Source organism: Berghia stephanieae, chromosome 11 (genome assembly GCF_034508935.2).
Source record: "Berghia stephanieae isolate SIO BIC M18660-M18661 chromosome 11, UCSD_Bste_1.3, whole genome shotgun sequence".
Lineage (NCBI taxonomy): Eukaryota > Metazoa > Mollusca > Gastropoda > Nudibranchia > Aeolidiidae > Berghia > Berghia stephanieae.
In genome coordinates this window covers 35,383,780-35,403,720 of record NC_088370.1, presented here as the reverse complement: position 1 = coordinate 35,403,720, position 19,941 = coordinate 35,383,780, and the positions used below count along the sequence as shown (strand labels likewise).

Below are 19,941 nucleotides of genomic sequence, written 5' to 3'. Positions count from 1 at the left end.
TGTTTTTGTAATTAAATTGAAGCTTACATTCAATTTCACATTGTTATTTACAAATTGATTATGAAATCAGATATATCTAAGTTATTTTTGAGCTTCAATTGGATCGAAATTTGACGCCTGTGAAGATCTACGGATGTGTCTTATTTAAGTGCTATTGTGTTTTCCAATGAAATGGTGGCTTGAGTGTGGTGAAATGTCTATTTTCATGTTATCTAAGTCCTCATATGCTCAAATTATTCTTGGAGACATTGCGGAAGCAGGAAATAGCATCATGATTCAAAGATCTCAAAGTGTCAGAAATTTAGGCTTTTATTTAGATGAATTTTTACCCATGCAAATACACATCTTGAAATTATTCCAACGCATCCTAAGATGTTTACCCTTAGAAAGGAAAGAGGGAGGAAATTTGATGTGCAAATCTCATTATTTCATTTTATGTAACTTTACTATAACAAATTTGCATGTTAAGTACATTATATGAAGATATTACTATTTCTGACATGAAAGAACAGAGAGAGAATAGAGATAGATAGATAGATAGATAGATAGATAGATAGATAGATAGAGAGAGAGAGAAAGGAGAGAGAGAGAGAGAGAGAGAAAGAGAGAGATAAAAATTATATATATATATATATATATATATATATATAATTTTATATAAATATATTATTTAATATATATATATATATATATATATATATATATATATATATATATATATATATATATATATATATATAAAAGCTAAAAAGCTTGATTGTAAGACTGCAGCTACTCCAAAATAAAGCTGCTCGTATTGTTACCAATCAAAGAAGCCAGTCAGATCACATCATTCCAGTCTTGTAGTCGTTGCATTGGCTTCCCGTGGAGAAGTGGATTGCTTAAAAACTTGCCTGTTACTGTTTTAAGCTGTGCTGATGGTGACAAAAAGTGAAAAAGGAGGAAAATGTCGAACGATTGCCCTTTAAGCCCCATTTCTACTTCACTAAACCCCACTTTTAGAGCAATTGAGATGATAGAATATCATTGATACTCTAGCTAACTTCTGGAGAGTGGGAAACTGCACCTGTGTGTTCCACCACACATCAACTCTCTCATTGCTAGCACATTGTTTCGAGAAAATGTAATTTTTAAAAGGAGGAAATTTCTCCTCTGGACTCCAAAATCGCGGATTTCCGCGGATCCGAGGAAAACCATCAGCACTGGTTTTAAGTGAATCCATAGCAGCACTGCTCCCCCAACTAATAAAATAAAAAAATAAAATAAAATTCCCTTTATCCATCCCATAGGGGAAATTTGTCTTTAGGGTCTATTCCAAGGGAAGACTGGAATAACCCAGGCGTCAGCCGCAGAGCAGCGTAGCAAATTGAGCTAGGGCGATCGGACTTGCTCAAGGCCACACAGCGCAGCGGCGGGCGGGTGATCGAACTCGGTACCTCTCGGGTACGAAGCAAAGACCATACCGCTGATCCACGCTGTCTACTCTTCTTTCTATCCACAATCCGAATCGCTCTTTTCAAATATGTGACCCTCCGTCTTAAAACGGTATTATGTCGGGAAGATTCAGACCCCAGAAAGTGAATTTAGAGATAATAGAATGATGAGAAATTGGACCTTAGAAGTTTTTGTAAAGCAAAAAATAGTATTTATACTCCATCATGACGTAGAGAAATTAAACCCAAGTTTGGTATTTGTGGAAATAAATTCAATTTTCATAACCGAGTGGATCCCGACTTTATACCGCTTTGAGACGGGGGGTCACATTTAATCAAATCGAGTTCATGTTTATCTTTACAGAAGAATTAAAGGTCCTTATTGCCAAGCGAGACGCAATCGCGTGTGTGACGAATGCAATGATGTCATATCCGGAGAAAGAGGAGCTCCAGCTCAACGCCTGTTTGTCCCTACTCAAGATGGCTTCAGTCTCAGGTGTGTGTTACTGGCGAACGACATTCGATTTGAAATCAAAAACATGTACTATAAATGAGCTTTTATGTAGCGCAATAAATATCCACTAAACGTGCTCAAAGCGCTTTACAAGGGGTCCCTGGCCAACAGCAACACTTAACATGTAAGACGGGACATGACGCCTGTTAGGCGATATTATAATATTTACGGACAGAGACAACGCTGTTAACGGCCAGGTACTCATTTTACCCCTGAGTACGGTGAGAGATAAGTCAAATGAGAAAAGACGTTTTCTAACTGTTCGGATCTACTATGTTGGTCTGCTGTTACCCAAATGCCTTTCTATTTCACAGGTGCCTATATTTATCTTATGGGGGGGGGGGGGGGGGGGGCAAAGTGGCCGAGTGTTTAAGGCATTGCACTGTGGCCCGAATGGTCCCGGGTTCGAGCCCCGCTCAAGGCACTTTCGTTTGTTTTTTCCTTGAGCAAGATTATTAATCCCCAATCTGCTCACTGTGACAACATGGGTGATTCCTGTAGACATCAGACATCTTGTTTGATGAGTTATCTATATTCCTTCGTGGTATGCCTAGGCGACGGCATCTCACTGTGACAACATGGGTGATTCCTGTAGACATCAGACATCTTGTTTGATGAGTTATCTATATTCCTTCGTGGTATGCCTAAGCGACGATATCTTATGATGTCGTTGCGGAACGACAAAATTTGATTTAATATATAAAATTAAAAAAAAAATCCCTTTATTTATCCCCAAGGGGAAATTTGTTTTTAGGTTCTATTCCAAGGGAAGACTGGAATAACCCAGGCGTCAGCCGCAGAGCAGCGCCGCAACGTGAGCTAGGGCGAGGTGACTTGCTCAAGGCCACACAACGCAGCGGCGGGTGATTGAACTCGTAACCTTTCGGGTAGGAAGCAAAGACGTATAACTGAGCCATTCTGCCCCTAGATACAGATATTCTCTCTCTCTTCTCTTTTCTCTTCTCCATCTCCTCTCTCCCTCCTCTCCTCTCTCTCTCTCCTCTCTCTCTCTCTCTCTCTCCTCTCTCTCTCTCTCATCTCCTCTCTCTCTCTCTCCATCTCTCTCTCTCTCACCTCTCTCTCTCTCACTCTCTCTCTCTCTCCTCTCTCTCTCTCTCTCTCTCTCTCTCTCTCTCTCTCTCTTATGTATATGAAAATTGATGATATAAAAAATACACTCATTCAAAAAAAAATGAAAACACGGAGAAGTCCAATAGGAAAAGACGTTTTCTTACTGTTGGGATCCACTGTATTGGTCAGCTTGTTACCCAATACCTTTCTCAGGTACCTATATTGGTCATATAGTAATTTTTCGTTCTTTCCACCCAAATCCTTTGATTTCAGAATCCAACTGTGTCCACATTCTACAAAACGACGGGCTCAAGCCTATTTGCAACACGTTAAGACTACACAGTGACAACGTGGATATTGTTAGGCCTTTGTTGAGTACCATCGCCTACATCTCCACCGCTCGTAGGTCTTAACACATTTGTGACCCTTCGCCTCAAAACGGTATTAAGTCTGGATGGTTAGGATGTTGAAAATTGAATTTATAGCCAGAAATATCAGACTTGTGTTGAGTTTGTATGATTTATTGAGGAGAATGGATGCCATATTTTAGGGTGCTAATGCCTAAAATTTATATTCTTGATCACTTTAATATTAAATTCGGTTTTTAAGCATTTGGTTCGTTCCGACATAATACCGTTTTGAGACGATGGGTCACATTTGGAATGCAAAAGTGGTGGTGATGATGATGATGATGATGATGATGATGATGGTGATGGTGATGGTGATGGTGATGATGATGATGAGGAGGGGGAGGTGGATGATAATGATAGTGATGATGATGATGATGATGATGATGATGATGATGATGATGATAATGAGGATAATAATGGGGATGACGTGCATTAATGGAGTAAATGATGATGATGAAGATGATGATGATGATTATGATGATGATGATGATAATGATGACGACGACAATGACGGCATCGCCATTAATCAAATTTATATAACTCTTCACCCAGTATTGCGATGAGATTCTTGTATATAGATAGAACGAAGATGATGTCACTCAGGTCTTTGTTATTGTATTTTGCCATCCACGTTTATGAGTACTTCTCACTAAACGGTATGAACCAGACTATCAAAGTTCATGGTTACACATAGTTTTGTGTGTTGGTCCGTTATACTTACTTCCGGATGGCAATGTTATGAGCTTAATAGCCAAGCGCATACTATCTATAGATAGTATGCGCTTGGCTAAGAAGCTCACAACATTGCCATCCGGAAGTATAACCGACCAGCACACAAACCTTGAACGTTTATAGTCTGGTTAATACAGTTTAGTGAGAATTACTCATAAACGCGGATGGCAAAAAACAATGACAAAGGTCTGAGTGACGTCAACTTCGAACTATCTATAGTTGTGTAGTTGTTTTATTTTGCTTCTATCCTATGTTAATTTTAGATAAACCGACATATTCCAATGGTGACCATCTGACCTATTTCTATAGGGAATGAGATTAGCGGAAGAGTAGCGTCCCTTGATTGGACGTCACCGGTGGAGAAGTTATTTGTAAACAAACCAACCACAAGCCAAGCGCTCCAAATACAAAATTTATTATTCATGTTTCTGTACAAAAATTCATAACGTTGATCATGATATGCATTTTTGTACAAAAATATGAATAATTTTTTTTTTTAATTTGGAGGGCTTGGCTTGTAGTTGGTTTGTTTAGAAATAACTTCTGCACCGGTGACGTCCAATCAAAGGACGCTACTCTTCCGCTAATCTCATTCCCTATAGTAGACAATCTAGTTGTTCCCAGTTCCCCTATGTCTTACTTTTTCTTGGGTGCTTTTATTGTAATTCTAGAACTCTTTACTATCCCATTTTCTTCCTTTTCAATGGTGCTGATATAACCTGTATGTGTTTTGCAAGCGCCGTAAAACCCTTAAAAACAAACAAAAAAAAATATTTGAACCAATTCCCCTTTGTCTTACCTTCTATAACTTCTCCACCGGTGACGTCCAATCAAGGGACGCTACTACTCTTCCGCTAATCTCATTCCCTATTTTATTTTCCAATTTCTTGCAGACGACTTGACGACATCCCTAGTGAACGCTGATGTGCACTGCGAGGTCCTCCAGGCAATGTCTGTACACGCCAACGATGCGGACATCGTCAGGGAGAGCTGTTACATCATTGGGAATTTACTCAATTCAGGTGGGTTGGTATAATTTACCGTTTTCACACTCACAAAAATATTGAGCTTCTATATTGCGCAATATCCACTAAATGTGCTCAAAGCGCTTTACAATAAGTCTGGCCAACAGCAACATTTGACATGTAGGACGAGACATGATGCGAGGTCCTCCAAGCAATGTCTGTACACGCCAACGATGCGGACATCGTCAGGGAGAGCTGTTACATCATTGGGAATTTACTCAATTCAGGTAGGTTGGTATAATTTACCGTTTTCACACACACAAAAATATTGAGCTTCTATATTGCGCAATATCCACTAAATGTGCCCAAAGCGCTTTACAATAAGTCTGGCCAACAGCAACATTTGACATGTAGGACGAGAAATGATGCCTGTTAGGCGATATTACAATTTTTTTTCGGACAGAGACAACGCTGTTAACGGCCAGGTAGTCATTTTACACCTAAGTAGGGTGAGAGAATGTAAATAAAGAGCCTTTTCCCTAGGACTCAACTATGCGCCGAGCGAGGCTCGAACCCAGGACCTTCCGATTTGAAAGCGAGTGTCATACCACTTGACCACATAGCCGTACAAGAAGATGAATTAGGGTAAAAAAGTTATCCGTCCTAACAAGAAGCAATAACGCAATTAGCTTTGTCATGAAATTATCAATTATCTTTTTTTATCATGCCACATCAGTACCATTTATCCCAAGCCGATAAACCCTTTGATGTCCTTATTGTTTGAGTAGGAAAATCTATGGTTGTGTTGGGTGGGTGTGAATTTTTTTGGTTAAATTTTAAAAATAACTGGTAAGGAGAGAGTTAATTATTAATTATATCATTATCCTCAGTTGAAATTGCCCAAAAACTGATGTACGCTGCCGCCGTCCACACGATCATCAATTTGGTGCTGCACTTTACAGAGGACGCCAGTATTCTGGAGAATGTTTGCAGAACCATAGGAAGCTTTGCCATATATGGTGAGAATTTCAGTTCCCTTTGATATGATGCAGTTGCATAATTTGTTTTATATATCCAGTGCCAAAAATAATATGGGTCTTATTACTTTTCCAGTTTACCACACTGGATGGGGTTCCTGACCTCCCATAATGGCCAAGGAGGCACCCATTGTGTCTTCTATTCCCCTATATCTGTTTTCCAATTTTCTTTCTATTGTTGTCTTGGAATGAGATTACGTAGTTTTGTCCTAGCCCTAGCCGGATACCCTGGCTGAGAGGGAAACAGTCAAATTTATAGTTGGTTTTGGGAAATTATATTTTTTCCCCTGTTAATCATCTCTCTGTTATGTAATGTATAATGTTTGTTTACATATTATATATGATTTGTAAACATTTGAGTGTGTTCCCCTTAGTGGGGACCTGTGCTTGTGTCTGGATGAGACTTTTAGGTGATCTCAAACTAAATACACTGATAGTGTGCTCTTGGAATCTGCATCTGTTTCCTATTTGAACCAATTCCCCTTTGTCTTACCTTTTCTGGGATGCTTTATTTGTAATTCTAGAACTTTTTACTATCCCATGTTCTTCCTTTTTACTGCCGCTGATATGACCTAAATGTGTTGCATACGCCGTAAAACCCTTAAAAACTAAAAGCAAACATACTTTTCCGGGTTACCACTAATGGAATGGTGGGAACAATTTTGAGTTCTTCCCTCAAAAATTCTTCACAGAGACTTAAATCCGGTATGTCTAATATCTAATGCTTAATTATATTGACTAGGCGTTGGCTCTTAGAAAACAGTCCACATTTTGCATTTATGGACATTGCTTTTGTGGTGCAATTTGTAAGAGTAGACAAGTCTTTGCATTTTTCCATGAAATAATGTTTAAACTGGCACATGTTAAAATAAAAGAATATCAAAATTTAAAAATTACGTCTAGGAAATGAAAATTTAGACACACACGCACACACACACACAAAAACATGCACACACACACACATACACACACACACACACACACCCGTCCTACATGTTAAATGTTGCTGTTGACCAGAGACCCCTTGTAAAGCGCTTCGAGCACATTTAGTGGATTTGCGCTATATAAACCTCAATTTTTTTTTTTCTGGAAATTTCCACTTTTCAATATTTCAGATGAAACCTGTCAAGACGTAGCCGACGCAGGTGCTACTAACGCTGTCTTCAGGTCAATGACCTCCCCTGCGGCTAACGCCGGCGTTACTGAGTGTGGATGTTGGGCTTTGGCTTGTCTCACAGCAACAGGTATGTCCACATGTAGGGTGGTGGGTCCTAGAAGTCGCGCACTATCCAGATTGTCATCAAATGACTTATGATTTATTACTACTACTACTACTACTAATACAACTAATACTACTACTACTACTACTACTACTACTACTACTACTACTACTACTACTACTACTACTACTACTACTACTACTACTACTACTACTACTACTACTATTACAACTAATACAACTACTACTACTACTACTACTAATACAACTAATACTACTACTACCACAAAAAAAATATTATTTTCTATTGTCTTCTGGCACTTTTCTACTCACTTCATCTCTAGTTGTTCCCAACATAAGTGCCTGCTCCACTCACTTTTCTGAATTAAAATACTACTACTACTACTACTACTACTACTACTACTACTACTACTACTACTACTACTACTACTACTACTACTACTACTACTACTAGTACTACTACTACTACTACTACTACTACTACTACTACTACTACTACTACTACTACTACTACTACTACTATACTACTACTACTACTACTACTATACTATACTACTACTACTACTTCTACTACTACTACTACTACTACTACTACTACTACTACTACTACTACTACTACTACTACTACTACTATACTACTACTACTACTACAACTTCTAATACTACTACTAATACAACTTCTAATACTACTACTACTAATACTACTACTACTACATACATACATACATACATATATACGTCATACATTGTCGCCATAAATTCTTAACTTTATATTTAGACATTTTAATGCATGCCACGTCTATAAATGAATTTCCATTTTTTTGATGAATTATTATTATTATTATTATTATTATTATTATTATTATTATTATTATTATTATTATTATTATTATTATTATTATTTATTATTATTATTATTATTATTATTATTATTATTATTATTATTATTATTCAATTAATTAATTAATTAATTATATATTTGTGTATTTATTTTTTCCCGCCAGTCCCAACATGTAAAGAATTTGTGGCTCTGGGTGGAATCAAAGTGGTAATCCAGATCTTGACGGATTATCCCAGGGAGGAAGGACTCCAGGATTACGGGATTAGGGTCTTGTGTAATCTCAGTCAGCAAGGTTAGCAGATATTTTTTTTAAAACTAGAGCAGCTAGAGCATTTATATAGCGCAATATCCACTGGGGGCGGAGTGGCTGAGTGGTTAATGCATTGCACTGTGATCCGGATGACCCGGGTTCGAGCCCTGCTTTAGGCACTTTCGTTTTTTTCCTTGAGCAAGATTATTAACCCCTAATTTGCTCACTTGGACAACATGGGTGATTCCTGTTGACATCAGACATCTTGTTTGATGAGTTATCTATATTCCTTCGTGGAATGCCTAGGCGACGATGTCTTATGATATCGTGGCGCAAAAGGCATATTTTTTATTTTTAAAAAAATATCCACTAAGGGTGCTAAAAGCGCTTTACAAGGGGTCCCTGACCAACAGCAACATGTAACATGTAAAACGAAACAGGACGCCTTTTAGGCGATCTTACATTTTTTTTCAGACAGAAACAACGCTGTTAACGGTTTTACACATGAGAACCGTGAGAGAATGTGCGTTTTAAAAAAAAGCCTTTTCCAAGGACTCTACTATGTGCCGAGCGAGGCGCGAACCCAGGACCTTCTGATCTGAAAGCGAGTATCATACCACTAGGCCACACAACGTATATAACATTAACTTTTTGTGTATAGGCATTTAAAGGGAAAAGCAAACTTGAAGATCATGTTAGAATGTTAATAGAATTAATAAAAGTTAAAATTTATTTTGTATTCCTTGCACTTAATAAATACACTCACACATTAATTCTAACAACATTACAAAAATGGCCTTCAAGTTTATTTTTGCTTTAAAATGCCTCTACACAAAAACTTGGGGACCGAAGTGGCCGAGTGGTTAAGGCATGCACTGTGACTCGGATGACCCGGGTTCGAGCCCCGCTTCAGGCACTTTCGTTTTTTTTTCTTGAGCAAGATTATTAACCCCCAATTTGCTCACTTGGACAACATGGGTGATTCCTGTTGACATCAGACATCTTGTTTGATGAGTTATCTATATTCCTTCGTGGAATGCCTAGGCGACGATATCTTATGATGTCGTGGCGCAAAAGGTATAATTAATTATTAATTATACACAAAAACAGAGAACATGTTGGAAAACAGATATAAAACGATCGAAGATACAGTAAGTGCCTCCCTGCCCAGAATGCTCTCTGTTTTTGTCTTAGAATGAATGAGATTAATTGATTTATCCTGGCGCTGGTCGGATACCCTGGCTTGGGGAGAAACAGTCATGTGTACAGTTTGAGTTTTGGGAGATGGTATTTTTTGTCTTGTTTTCTATGTTCTCTGTTATGCACTGTATTATTTTTGTTTTACACACACACACACACACACACACACACACATATATATATATATAATATATATATATATATATAAATTATGTCACTCACTTATATATGGCCACTTATATATATATATGATTTGTAACATTTGATTATTGTTCCTCTTAGTGGGGATGCTTGTATCAGGATGAGACATTTAGGTGATCTCAAACTAAGTACACTGATAGTGTGCTCTTGGAATCTACCCCTGACCCTATTTGAATGAATTCCCTTTTGTCTTCATTTTTCAAGGGTACTTTACTTGTAATTCTAGAACTTATTTTATCCCATTTTCACCTTTTTACTGGCGCTGATGTGACCGATTTTATGTATTTTATTGAATGATATACTCGTATATAAAAGCATGTGCATATATCATGAAAAAGCGCTTCCGAGCACTTTTGTTGGAAAGGGGCGCTTTAGAAATTATTATTATTATTATCATTATTATTATTATTATTATCATTATTATTATTATTACTATTATTATTATTATTATTATTATTATTATTATTATTATTATTATTATTATTATTATTATTATTATTATTATTATTATTATTATTATTATTATTATTATTATCATTATTGTTATCATTACTATTATTATTATTATTATTATTATTATTATTATTATTATTATTATTATTATTATTATTATTATTATTATTATTATTATTATTATTATTATTATATGCTCTAACAAAAATAATGGAGTACTCATATAATCTGCAAGTACATACCAACATTATATATATATATATATATATATATATATATATATATATATATATATATATATATATATATATATATATATATAGTTTTCATTTGTCTCACATTCTGTTTGTAAGTATTTCTTTTTCATGTCTTTTGTATTTCAGAGGAGACAGTTTTGAGCGTGTGCTCCGTGGCCGTGTTTAAGCTCCTCTACAACGCTATGACCTATTTCTCAACCAGTGTCGAGCTGTTGGAAATAATCTTCGTCACACTGTGCCAGATTTTTACTCATCATGGTAGGCAAGCCTGTCAACTATTACGAAAAATTAGTAAAATTGTGACCCCTCGTCTCAAAACGGTATTGTGTCGGGATGGACCAGATGCTAAAAAGTCAAATTATAGTTTAAAAATATGAAACGTTGGTATTTAGCACAGTAAAATATGATATCCTTTCTCCTATATAAAGCATATAAACTCAACTTAAGTCTGATATTTCTGGCTACAAATTCCATTTTCAGCATCTTAGTCATCCCGACTTCATACCGTTTTGAGACGAGGGGTCACAATTAAGAAATTTTGGCTTCAATGTCTGAACTTCCTGAGCATCTCAAAGTCTTTAAAACTGATTGAAAATGAAAGCTACACAATTTTAGCTCTCTCCTTACCAGCCATTGTCAGGATTTTAACCAAAACTTCACACCCAACTAACACAAAAAACTATTTTTATCACTCAAAAACAATAGCAGTAATGTTCTTACGATGCAAAATTTCTTTAGCAAGACATACTCAGCAACACACTTTTCATTTCATTTTAAATTTTATGATGTACAAAAGAAATTTGAATATGAAAAATGTTGGTTGTATCGTAACGAATGTGACGATTTTCCTATAGTTGGTAAGGAGAGGGTTAAGGATTTTTAAGTATTATTTATTCCCTGTGAGAGTAAATTGTTGGTTTTTAAAGTTATTTATAGCGACTACAGTTTTTATCTCCTAAAAATTACGATTTTTTTTTTATTTCCAAGTTGGCGGGTCTTGGGTAGGGTACCGTTTGTAATTGAATTATTTTGTAGCACACTGTTTTGATGTCTGATATTTTTCATGGTGAAGGATACGGATAAGAATCCAATGATAAAGGTATTTATTTTGTCATTCAATGTGTTTAAAGCCAAATAGATGGGAAGCAAGTCCAAAAACTTTGCAAACAATAATGCCGTATGAATTTCTGAAGTTCCTGAGCATCTCTAAGTCTTTAAAACTTATTGAAAATGAAAGTTGACACGAGGCTACACAATTTTCAGGATTTTTAAGTGTTATTCATTCCCTGTGATAGTAAATTGTTGATTTTTAAAGTTAATTATAGCGACTACAGTTTTTATCTCCTAAAAATTACGAATTTTTTAACTTCCAAGTTGGCGGGTCTTGGGTAGGGTACCGTATGTCATTGAGTGTTTTTGTAGTACACTGTTTTGATGTCTGATATTTTTTATGGTAAAGGATACGAATAAGAATCCAATGATAAAATTATTTATTTTGTATTTCAATGGTTGAAAAATTGTTAAAATAAAATTCAGTATCGAAAAGTCCCGAACTTTATCGGGGTTTTTTTTGCGGCTATGCGGACTTGTGGTTTGACACTCGCTTTCGGATCGGAAGGTCCTGGGTTCGAGCCTCGCTCAACGCATAGTTGAGTCCTTGGAAAAGGCTCTTTACTCACATTCTCTCACCGTACTCTGTTGTAAGATGAATACCTGGCCGTTAAACAGCGTTGTCTTTTTCGGAAAAATATGTAATACCGCCTAGCAGACGTCATGTCTCGTTCTTTATGTTACTTATTGCTGTTGGCTAGGGACCATTGTAAAGCGCCTTGAGCACGCTTAGTGGATATTGCCCTATATTAAAGCTCACGTTATTGTGACTAAGATGTTTTTTTTTTCATTTTACAGAGAAGCTGTGCAAGTCTATCGTGGACACCTGTTTTTTGAGAGATCTTGTGAACATCATGATGGAATTCCCCGACAATCGTGTGGTACAGGAACAAGGATGCAAGATTATAGGGAACATGGCCGTGGAAGGTAAGCAAGGTTATAAAAAACATGGCCGTGGAAGGTACGCAAGGTTATAGAGAACATGGCCGTGGAAGGTAAGCAAGATTATAGGGAACATGGCCGTGGAAGGTAAACAAGATTATAGGGAACATGGCCGTGGAAGGTAAGCAAGGTTATAGAAAACATGGCCGTGGAAGGTAAGCAAGATTATAGGGAACATGGCCGTGGAAGGTAAGCAAGGTTATAGAAAACATGGCCGTGGAAGGTAAACAAGATTATAGGGAACATGGCCGTGGAAGGTAAGCAAGGTTATAGAAAACATGGCCGTGAAAGGTAAACAAGATTATAGGGAACATGGCCGTGGAAGGTAAGCAAGGTTATTGAAAACATGACCGTGGAAGGTAAGCAAGGTTATAGAAAACATGGCCGTGGAAGGTAAGCAAGATTATAGGGAACATGGTCGTGGAAGGTAAGCAAGGTTATAGAAAACATGGCCGTAGAAGATAAGCAAGGTTATAGAAAACATGGCCGTGGAAGGTAAGCAAGATGATAGGGAACATGGCCGTGGAAGGTAGGCAAGGTTATAGAAAACATGGCCGTGGAAGGTAAGCAAGGTTATAGAGAACATGGCCGTGGAAGGTAAGCAAGATTATAGGGAATATGGCCGTAGAAGGTAAGCAAGATTATAGAAAACATGGCCGTGGAAGGTAAGCAAGATTATAGGGAACATGGCCGTGGAAGGTAAGCAAGGTTATAGAAAACATGGCCGTGGAAGGTAAGCAAGGTTATAGGGAACATGGCTGTGGAAGGTACGCAAGGTTATAGAGAACATGGCCGTGGAAGGTAAGCAAGGTTATAGGGAACATGGCCGTGGAAGGTAAGCAAGGTTATAGGGAACATGGCCGTGGAAGGTAAGCAAGGTTATAGGGAACATGGCCGTGGAAGGTAAGCAAGGTTATAGGGAACATGGCCGTGGAAGGTAAGCAAGGTTATAGGGAACATGGCCGTGGAAGGTAAGCAAGATTATAGGGAACATGGCCGTGGAAGGTAAGGAGATATTAAGATTTTTTACCTACAAAAACCTGTGATAATATAACGATGAATGATGTGTACCATTATAATAATTTCCATTCAGGATCAATAAAGTATATTTTATCTTATCTTATCTTACCTTGATAGAAAAAAAAATATTACCTACTCTCGGTGCATGCCGGTTTGAAATATACAATAAAAATTATGAAAACATAATGCAGATCTGAAAGGAATTGTTTATAAAATAGACCTATTCTTCTTCTTATTCCCCTCACTGTCCTTCCCCACCCTCTCTCTCTCTCTCTCTCTCTCTCTCTCTCTCTCTCTCTCTCTCTCACACACACACACACACACAAAGAGAGAGAGAGAGAGAGAGAGAGAGAGAGAGAGAGATAGAGAGAGAGATTGCAACAGCAAGGGTAGGCAGTAGATTTCGGTATATTTTGGGGGATTTCGGCAGATTTCGGCATTCAGCAATATCCTATAATTATATTAAACGTGTAGATAATTTATTTCATTGTATATTCTATGTCTAATACTTACTATGGGCATACAATGGTAATACTACAAAATTACTATTCTATTTTTTAAAAATAACAAAAAAAAACAAAAAAAACGCCAATACAACTTTGAATAAATTGTTAAGTATAAAAAGTAAACATTCACAAAACTCTGATCTTTATTAAAAAAATAACAATATGAAATTTCAATTTAATATACGAAAACAGATAAAAATGGACGTTTCGGTTTTTCCTTTTATCAACAAAACTTTGACCTTTATTCGTGAAATGTTCACATTTCAGATGATCTTCGAAGACTGGCAGAGTCCCAAGGAGCTTCAAAGGCTGTCATATCGGCCATGTTGACGAACAACACAGACGGTGACATACAAGATGTCGGATGTATGGCCATCATGAATCTCTCTGCAAACAGTAAGCTCTTTAATTAATTTATTTAATTGAGCTTTTATATAGCGCAATTTCCACTAAACGTGCTCAAAGCGCTTTACAAGGGGTTCCTGGTCAACAGCAACATTTAACATGTAGGACGGGACATAACGCCTGTTAGGCGATATTACAATTTTTCGGACAAAGACAACACTGTTAACGGCCAGGTACTCATTTTACACCTGAGTACGGTGAGAGAATGTGAGTAAAGAGCCTTTCCAAGGACTCAACTATGCGCCGAGCGCGAGGCTCGAACCCAGGACCTTCCGATCCGAAAGCGAGTGTCATACCACTAGGCCACATAGTCTTAGATAACATTTCCTTTTTTTTTCTAGTTTTTCATTATTCAGTATTCATTCCTCACAAAGGGAACAAAAAAAAACACACAGGGGACGGCGTGGCACAGCGATACGGTCTTTTCTTTGTACCCAAAAGGTACCAAGTTCGAACACCCTGGGTTGTTCCAGTCTTCCCTTGGAATAGACCCTAAAGAAAAATTTCCTCTACGGGATGAATAAAGGGAATTAAAATATTTTTTTAATTATCAAAAATAGGACAAAGAATGACCATTAGATATAATATTTCAATCTTCAGTCTTCTTTGATAATAAAAATATGTAAATACCCCTCTTGCCTACAAAACATGATTTTTCTTATTTCTAGTCTGAAAATATCAATTCTCTATTCGCTTCTTATCATTATCAATACTCTATACAATTTTCTCAATTGATTTTGTTTATAAAACAGTTGTGGACCAATTTCCCCCTCCCTATATAACATTTTAATACCTCTCCAATGCGTACTTTTTTTAATTATAAAACTCTTTTGACTTCAGACAAAGAAAACAAAGTTCGCATCAAGAACGCCGGTGTTGTTCCTGCCATACTCAACTGTCTTCAGGAATTCCAGCACGATGCCACTATAGTCTTGTCTGCTCTCAAAGCTCTTGGAAATCTCATCAGTTTAGGTAAGTGTGTTAGTGCCATACGATCTTACAATCATTCCTCTTCATTGATTAGCTTTTAGAACAAACAGATTGCATCATTGGTAAGCTCTTAGAACATATTGCATTATTGATAAGCTTTTAGAACAAACAGATTTCATTATTGATAAGCTTTTCGAACAAACAAATTGCATCATTGATTAGCTTTTAGAACACACAGATTGCATCATTGATAAGCTTTTAGAACAAATAAGATTGCATTATTGAAAAGCTTTTAGAACAAATAAGATTGAATTGCATTATTGAAAAGCTTTTAGAACGAACAGATTGTATCATTGATAAGCTTTTAGAACAAATAAGATTGCATCATTGATAATCTTTTAGAAGATATTGCATTATTGAAAAGCTTTTAGAACAAACAGATTGTATCATTGATAAGCTTTTAGAACAAATAAGATTGCATTATTGAAAAGCTTTTAGAACAAATAAGATTGAATTGCATTATTGAAAAGCTTTTAGAACAAACAGATTGTATCATTGATAAGCTTTTAGAACAAATAAGATTGCATTATTGAAAAGCTTTTAGAACAAATAAGATTGAATTGCATTATTGAAAAGCTTTTAGAACAAACAGATTGTATCATTGATAAGCTTTTAGAACAAATAAGATTGCATTATTGAAAAGCTTTTAGAACAAATAAGATTGAATTGCATTATTGAAAAGCTTTTAGAACAAACAGATTGTATCATTGATAAGCTTTTAGAACAAATAAGATTGCATTATTGAAAAGCTTTTAGAACAAACAGATTGTATCATTGATAAGCTTTTAGAACAAATAAGATTGCATTATTGAAAAGCTTTTAGAACAAATAAGATTGAATTGCATTATTGAAAAGCTTTTAGAACAAACAGATTGTATCATTGATAAGCTTTTAGAACAAACAGCTTGCATTATTGATAAGCTTTTAGAACAAATAAGATTGCATCATTGATAATCTTTTAGAAGATATTGCATTATTGAAAAGCTTTTAGAACAAACAGATTGTATCATTGATAAGCTTTTAGAACAAACAGATGCATTATTGATAAGCTTTTAGAATAAACAGATGCATTAATGAAAAGCTTTTAGAACAAACAGATTGCATTATTGAAAAGCTTTTAGAACAAATAGATTGTATCCCTGATAAGCTTTTAGAACATAAATATTGCATCATTGATAATCTTTTAGAACAAACAGATTGCATCATTGATAAGCTTTTAGAACAAACAGATTGTGGCCTTGAGCAAGTCACCTCGCTCAACTTGCAGAACTGCATTGCGGCTGACGGCTGAGTTATTCCAGTCTTCCCTTAGAATAGACCCTAAAGACAAATTTCCTCATGGAGTTGAAGAAAGGGAATTTTTAAATTATTATTGTATACCAATACGGGGACGAAGGGAAATATACATTTTTCATTTTGAAAATAGGAAATGACAGACTTCAAATCATCCATACGAAATAAATCTCTGTGCGGCTATGTGGTCTTGTGGTATGACACTCGCTTTCGGGTTGGAAGGTCTTGAGTTTGAGCCTCGTTCAGCGCATAGTTGAATCCATTGAAAAGGCTCTTTACTCACATACTCACACCGAATTCAGGTGTAAAATGAGTACCTGGTCGTCAACAGCGTTGTGTCTGTCAAAAAAAAACTCTGTAATGTCGCCTAACAGACGTCATGTCTCGTTCTACATGTTACCTATTGGTCATGGACACTTTGTAAAGCGCTTTGAGCACGTTTAGTGGATATTGCCCTATATAAAAGTTCAAGGTTTCGTTTTTTGTTTTTATTTATTAATCTTCCCAGAGGAAGTGTGTCATCTGATGTTGGATGAGAAAGGTCTGGACAATCTCATAGCCCTGACGGAAATCTACGAAGAAGACCAAGAACTGCTGATGCTGCTCATCATGATCTTCTCTGGGATCACAGAGCTGCCTGGTACGATCTTATTGCATTTGTGACCCCTCGTCACGAAACGGTATTATGTCGGGATGGTTATGATGTTGAAAATTGAATTTATAGCCAGAAATATAAGACTTGTGTTGAGTTTGTATGTTTTATTGAGGAGAATGGATTCAATATTTTGGGGTGCTAATGCCTACAATTTATATTTTTGACGACTTTAAAATTAAATTCGGTTTTTAAGCATTTGGTTCGTTCCGACATAATACCGTTTTGAGACGATGGGTCACATTTGTGATCCCTCTTCTCGAAACGTATTATGTCGGGATGGACCGAATGCTAAAAAGTCAAATTATCGTCAAACTGGTCAAAAATATGAAACGTTGCTATTTATTTAGCACAGTAAAACATGATATTCCTTCTCCTCTAATTATAAAGCATACAAACTCAACTTAAGTCTGATATTTCTGGCTACAAATTCCATTTTTAGCATCTTAATCATCCCGACTTAATACCGTTTTGAGACGAAGGGTCACTTGTATATTTAAAAAATAATTGAGCTCTTATATAACGCAGTATCCACTAAATGTGCTCAAAGCGCTTTACAAGGGTCCCTGACCAACAGCAAAACGTAACAAGTGGAACGAGACATGAAGCCTGTTAGGCGATATTACAATTTTTTTCGGACAGAGACTACTCTGTTAATGGCCAGGTGCTCGTTTTACACCTGATGCTGTGTAAGGTGAGGGAATTGAGTAAAGAGCCTTTTCCAAGGACTAAATTATGCGCCGAGCGAGGCTCGAACCCAGGACCTTCCGATCCGAAAGCGAGTGTCATATCACAAGACCACACAGCCGCACATTTTAGAGGGCAGGGTGGCACTTATTGTTTCTTCTATCCCTTTATGTCTGTTTTCCATTTTTTTAAATGTCTTTGTCTTGGAATGAGATTCCTCGGTGTTGCCCTAGCCCTGGCCATAGTGCTTGTCTGGGAGGGAAACAGTCAATTAGTGTTTTGGGGGGTGATATTTTTTCCCTTGTACATTATGTAGTGTTATAATATTTGTTATTTTGAATGTATAATGTAAATATTTGAGTTATTCCACTCAGTGGATGATCTTCAGCTGGTGTCTGCCGAATATGCTCCTTTCTCGCCAGACAGTGGTTATATATATATATATAAAGAAGTAAAATCGTATCAACACCAGCTGGTTTTGAAACACACATAAACGTGAAATAAGCAATTATGGTCATGATTTCCAATTGCCATTTCGGATGGAAAAGAGTCAATGACGATTATAATCACACACTATCAAGCAAAGCCCATCATTTTGTTTTTGTGTTTACTGTGAGGACCAAGGAGAGTAGGAAGGAGGGAATAGGATAGGCAGCTATGTAAACATTGAGACATACGAGAATGAGAGAGAGAGAGAGAGAGAGAGAGAGAGAGAGAGATGGAAAGATATATATATATATATATATATATATATATATATAAGAGAGAGAGAGAGAGAGAGAGAGAGAGAGAGAGAGGGAGGAGAGGGAGAGAGAGAGAGAGAGAGAGAGAGAGAGAGAGAGAGAGAGAGGAAGAGTAAGAGAAAAAAAATAGGATAGACAAATATATACTCGTTGCTATTGTATTAACATATCGTTAATATTTCCGTTTGATTTTTTTGGGGTTTTTTCCCCCATACTCTATTGCCGCTATGTGGTCTTGTGGTATATCACTCGCTTTGGATCGGAAGGTACTGGGCTCCAGCCTCGCTCGGCGCATATCTCCCCGTACTCAGGTGTAAAATGAATACCTGGCCGTTGACAGCGTTGTCTCTGTCACACAAACAAAATTTGTAATATCGCCTAAAAGGCGTCATGTTTCGTTCTTCATGTTACGTGTTGCTGTTGGTCAGGGACCCTTTGTAAAGCGCTTTGAGCATATTTAGTGGATATTGCGCTATATAATAACTAATTCCTAAAATGTTATTATTGTCAAACCTAACAGATCTGAAAGAAGAAGAAGCTGATGTAATAGACGACGCCCTGACACGCATCTGTACCGCAAGTCAAAACAGTGAAATTATTGCCCTCTATTTTTGTCAAGCCACCGAGAGACTCGTACGAACTGGTGAGTGAGAAAACGCTTCAGACCTTGTATGTCATTCACACGGTCTCAGTTTTCCATGAATGAATGAATGAATGAATGAATGAATGAATGAATATAAAACCGTCGTCTCTATGGACGCTGGCCGTGAACGTGTGCGTCACTTCGAGTTTGTCAGTCTGTTTCTATTATCCAGTTAGTAATCTGCCTCCATAAATCTCTGTCGATTGCAAGTGTTCTTAGTAAAGCGCTTTGTGTGTTAAGGTGCTGAGGCAGTTGGATGTTTCAGTGTGTTGTTGAAATCAGATCTTCGGTTGTTGTTTCTAAATGTAGTTGATATTCTTTGAGATATGGATTCAAATTAAGACAT

The 19,941-nt window shown here is 36.7% G+C and overlaps 1 protein-coding gene across 1 annotated transcript in view; it reads left to right on the top strand.

The window, feature by feature from the left end:
• Positions 1-5,196, top strand: part of LOC144956406 (uncharacterized) — a 103,798-nt gene extending 98,602 nt beyond the window's left edge. The window contains exons 9-11 of the mRNA XM_078886908.1: positions 1,798-1,929; positions 3,292-3,420; positions 5,054-5,196. Coding sequence (XP_078743034.1) covers positions 1,798-1,929; positions 3,292-3,420; positions 5,054-5,196 — 404 coding nt within the window. The remainder of the gene's footprint in view (positions 1-1,797; positions 1,930-3,291; positions 3,421-5,053) is intronic.
• Positions 5,197-19,941: the final 14,745 nt, after the last annotated feature.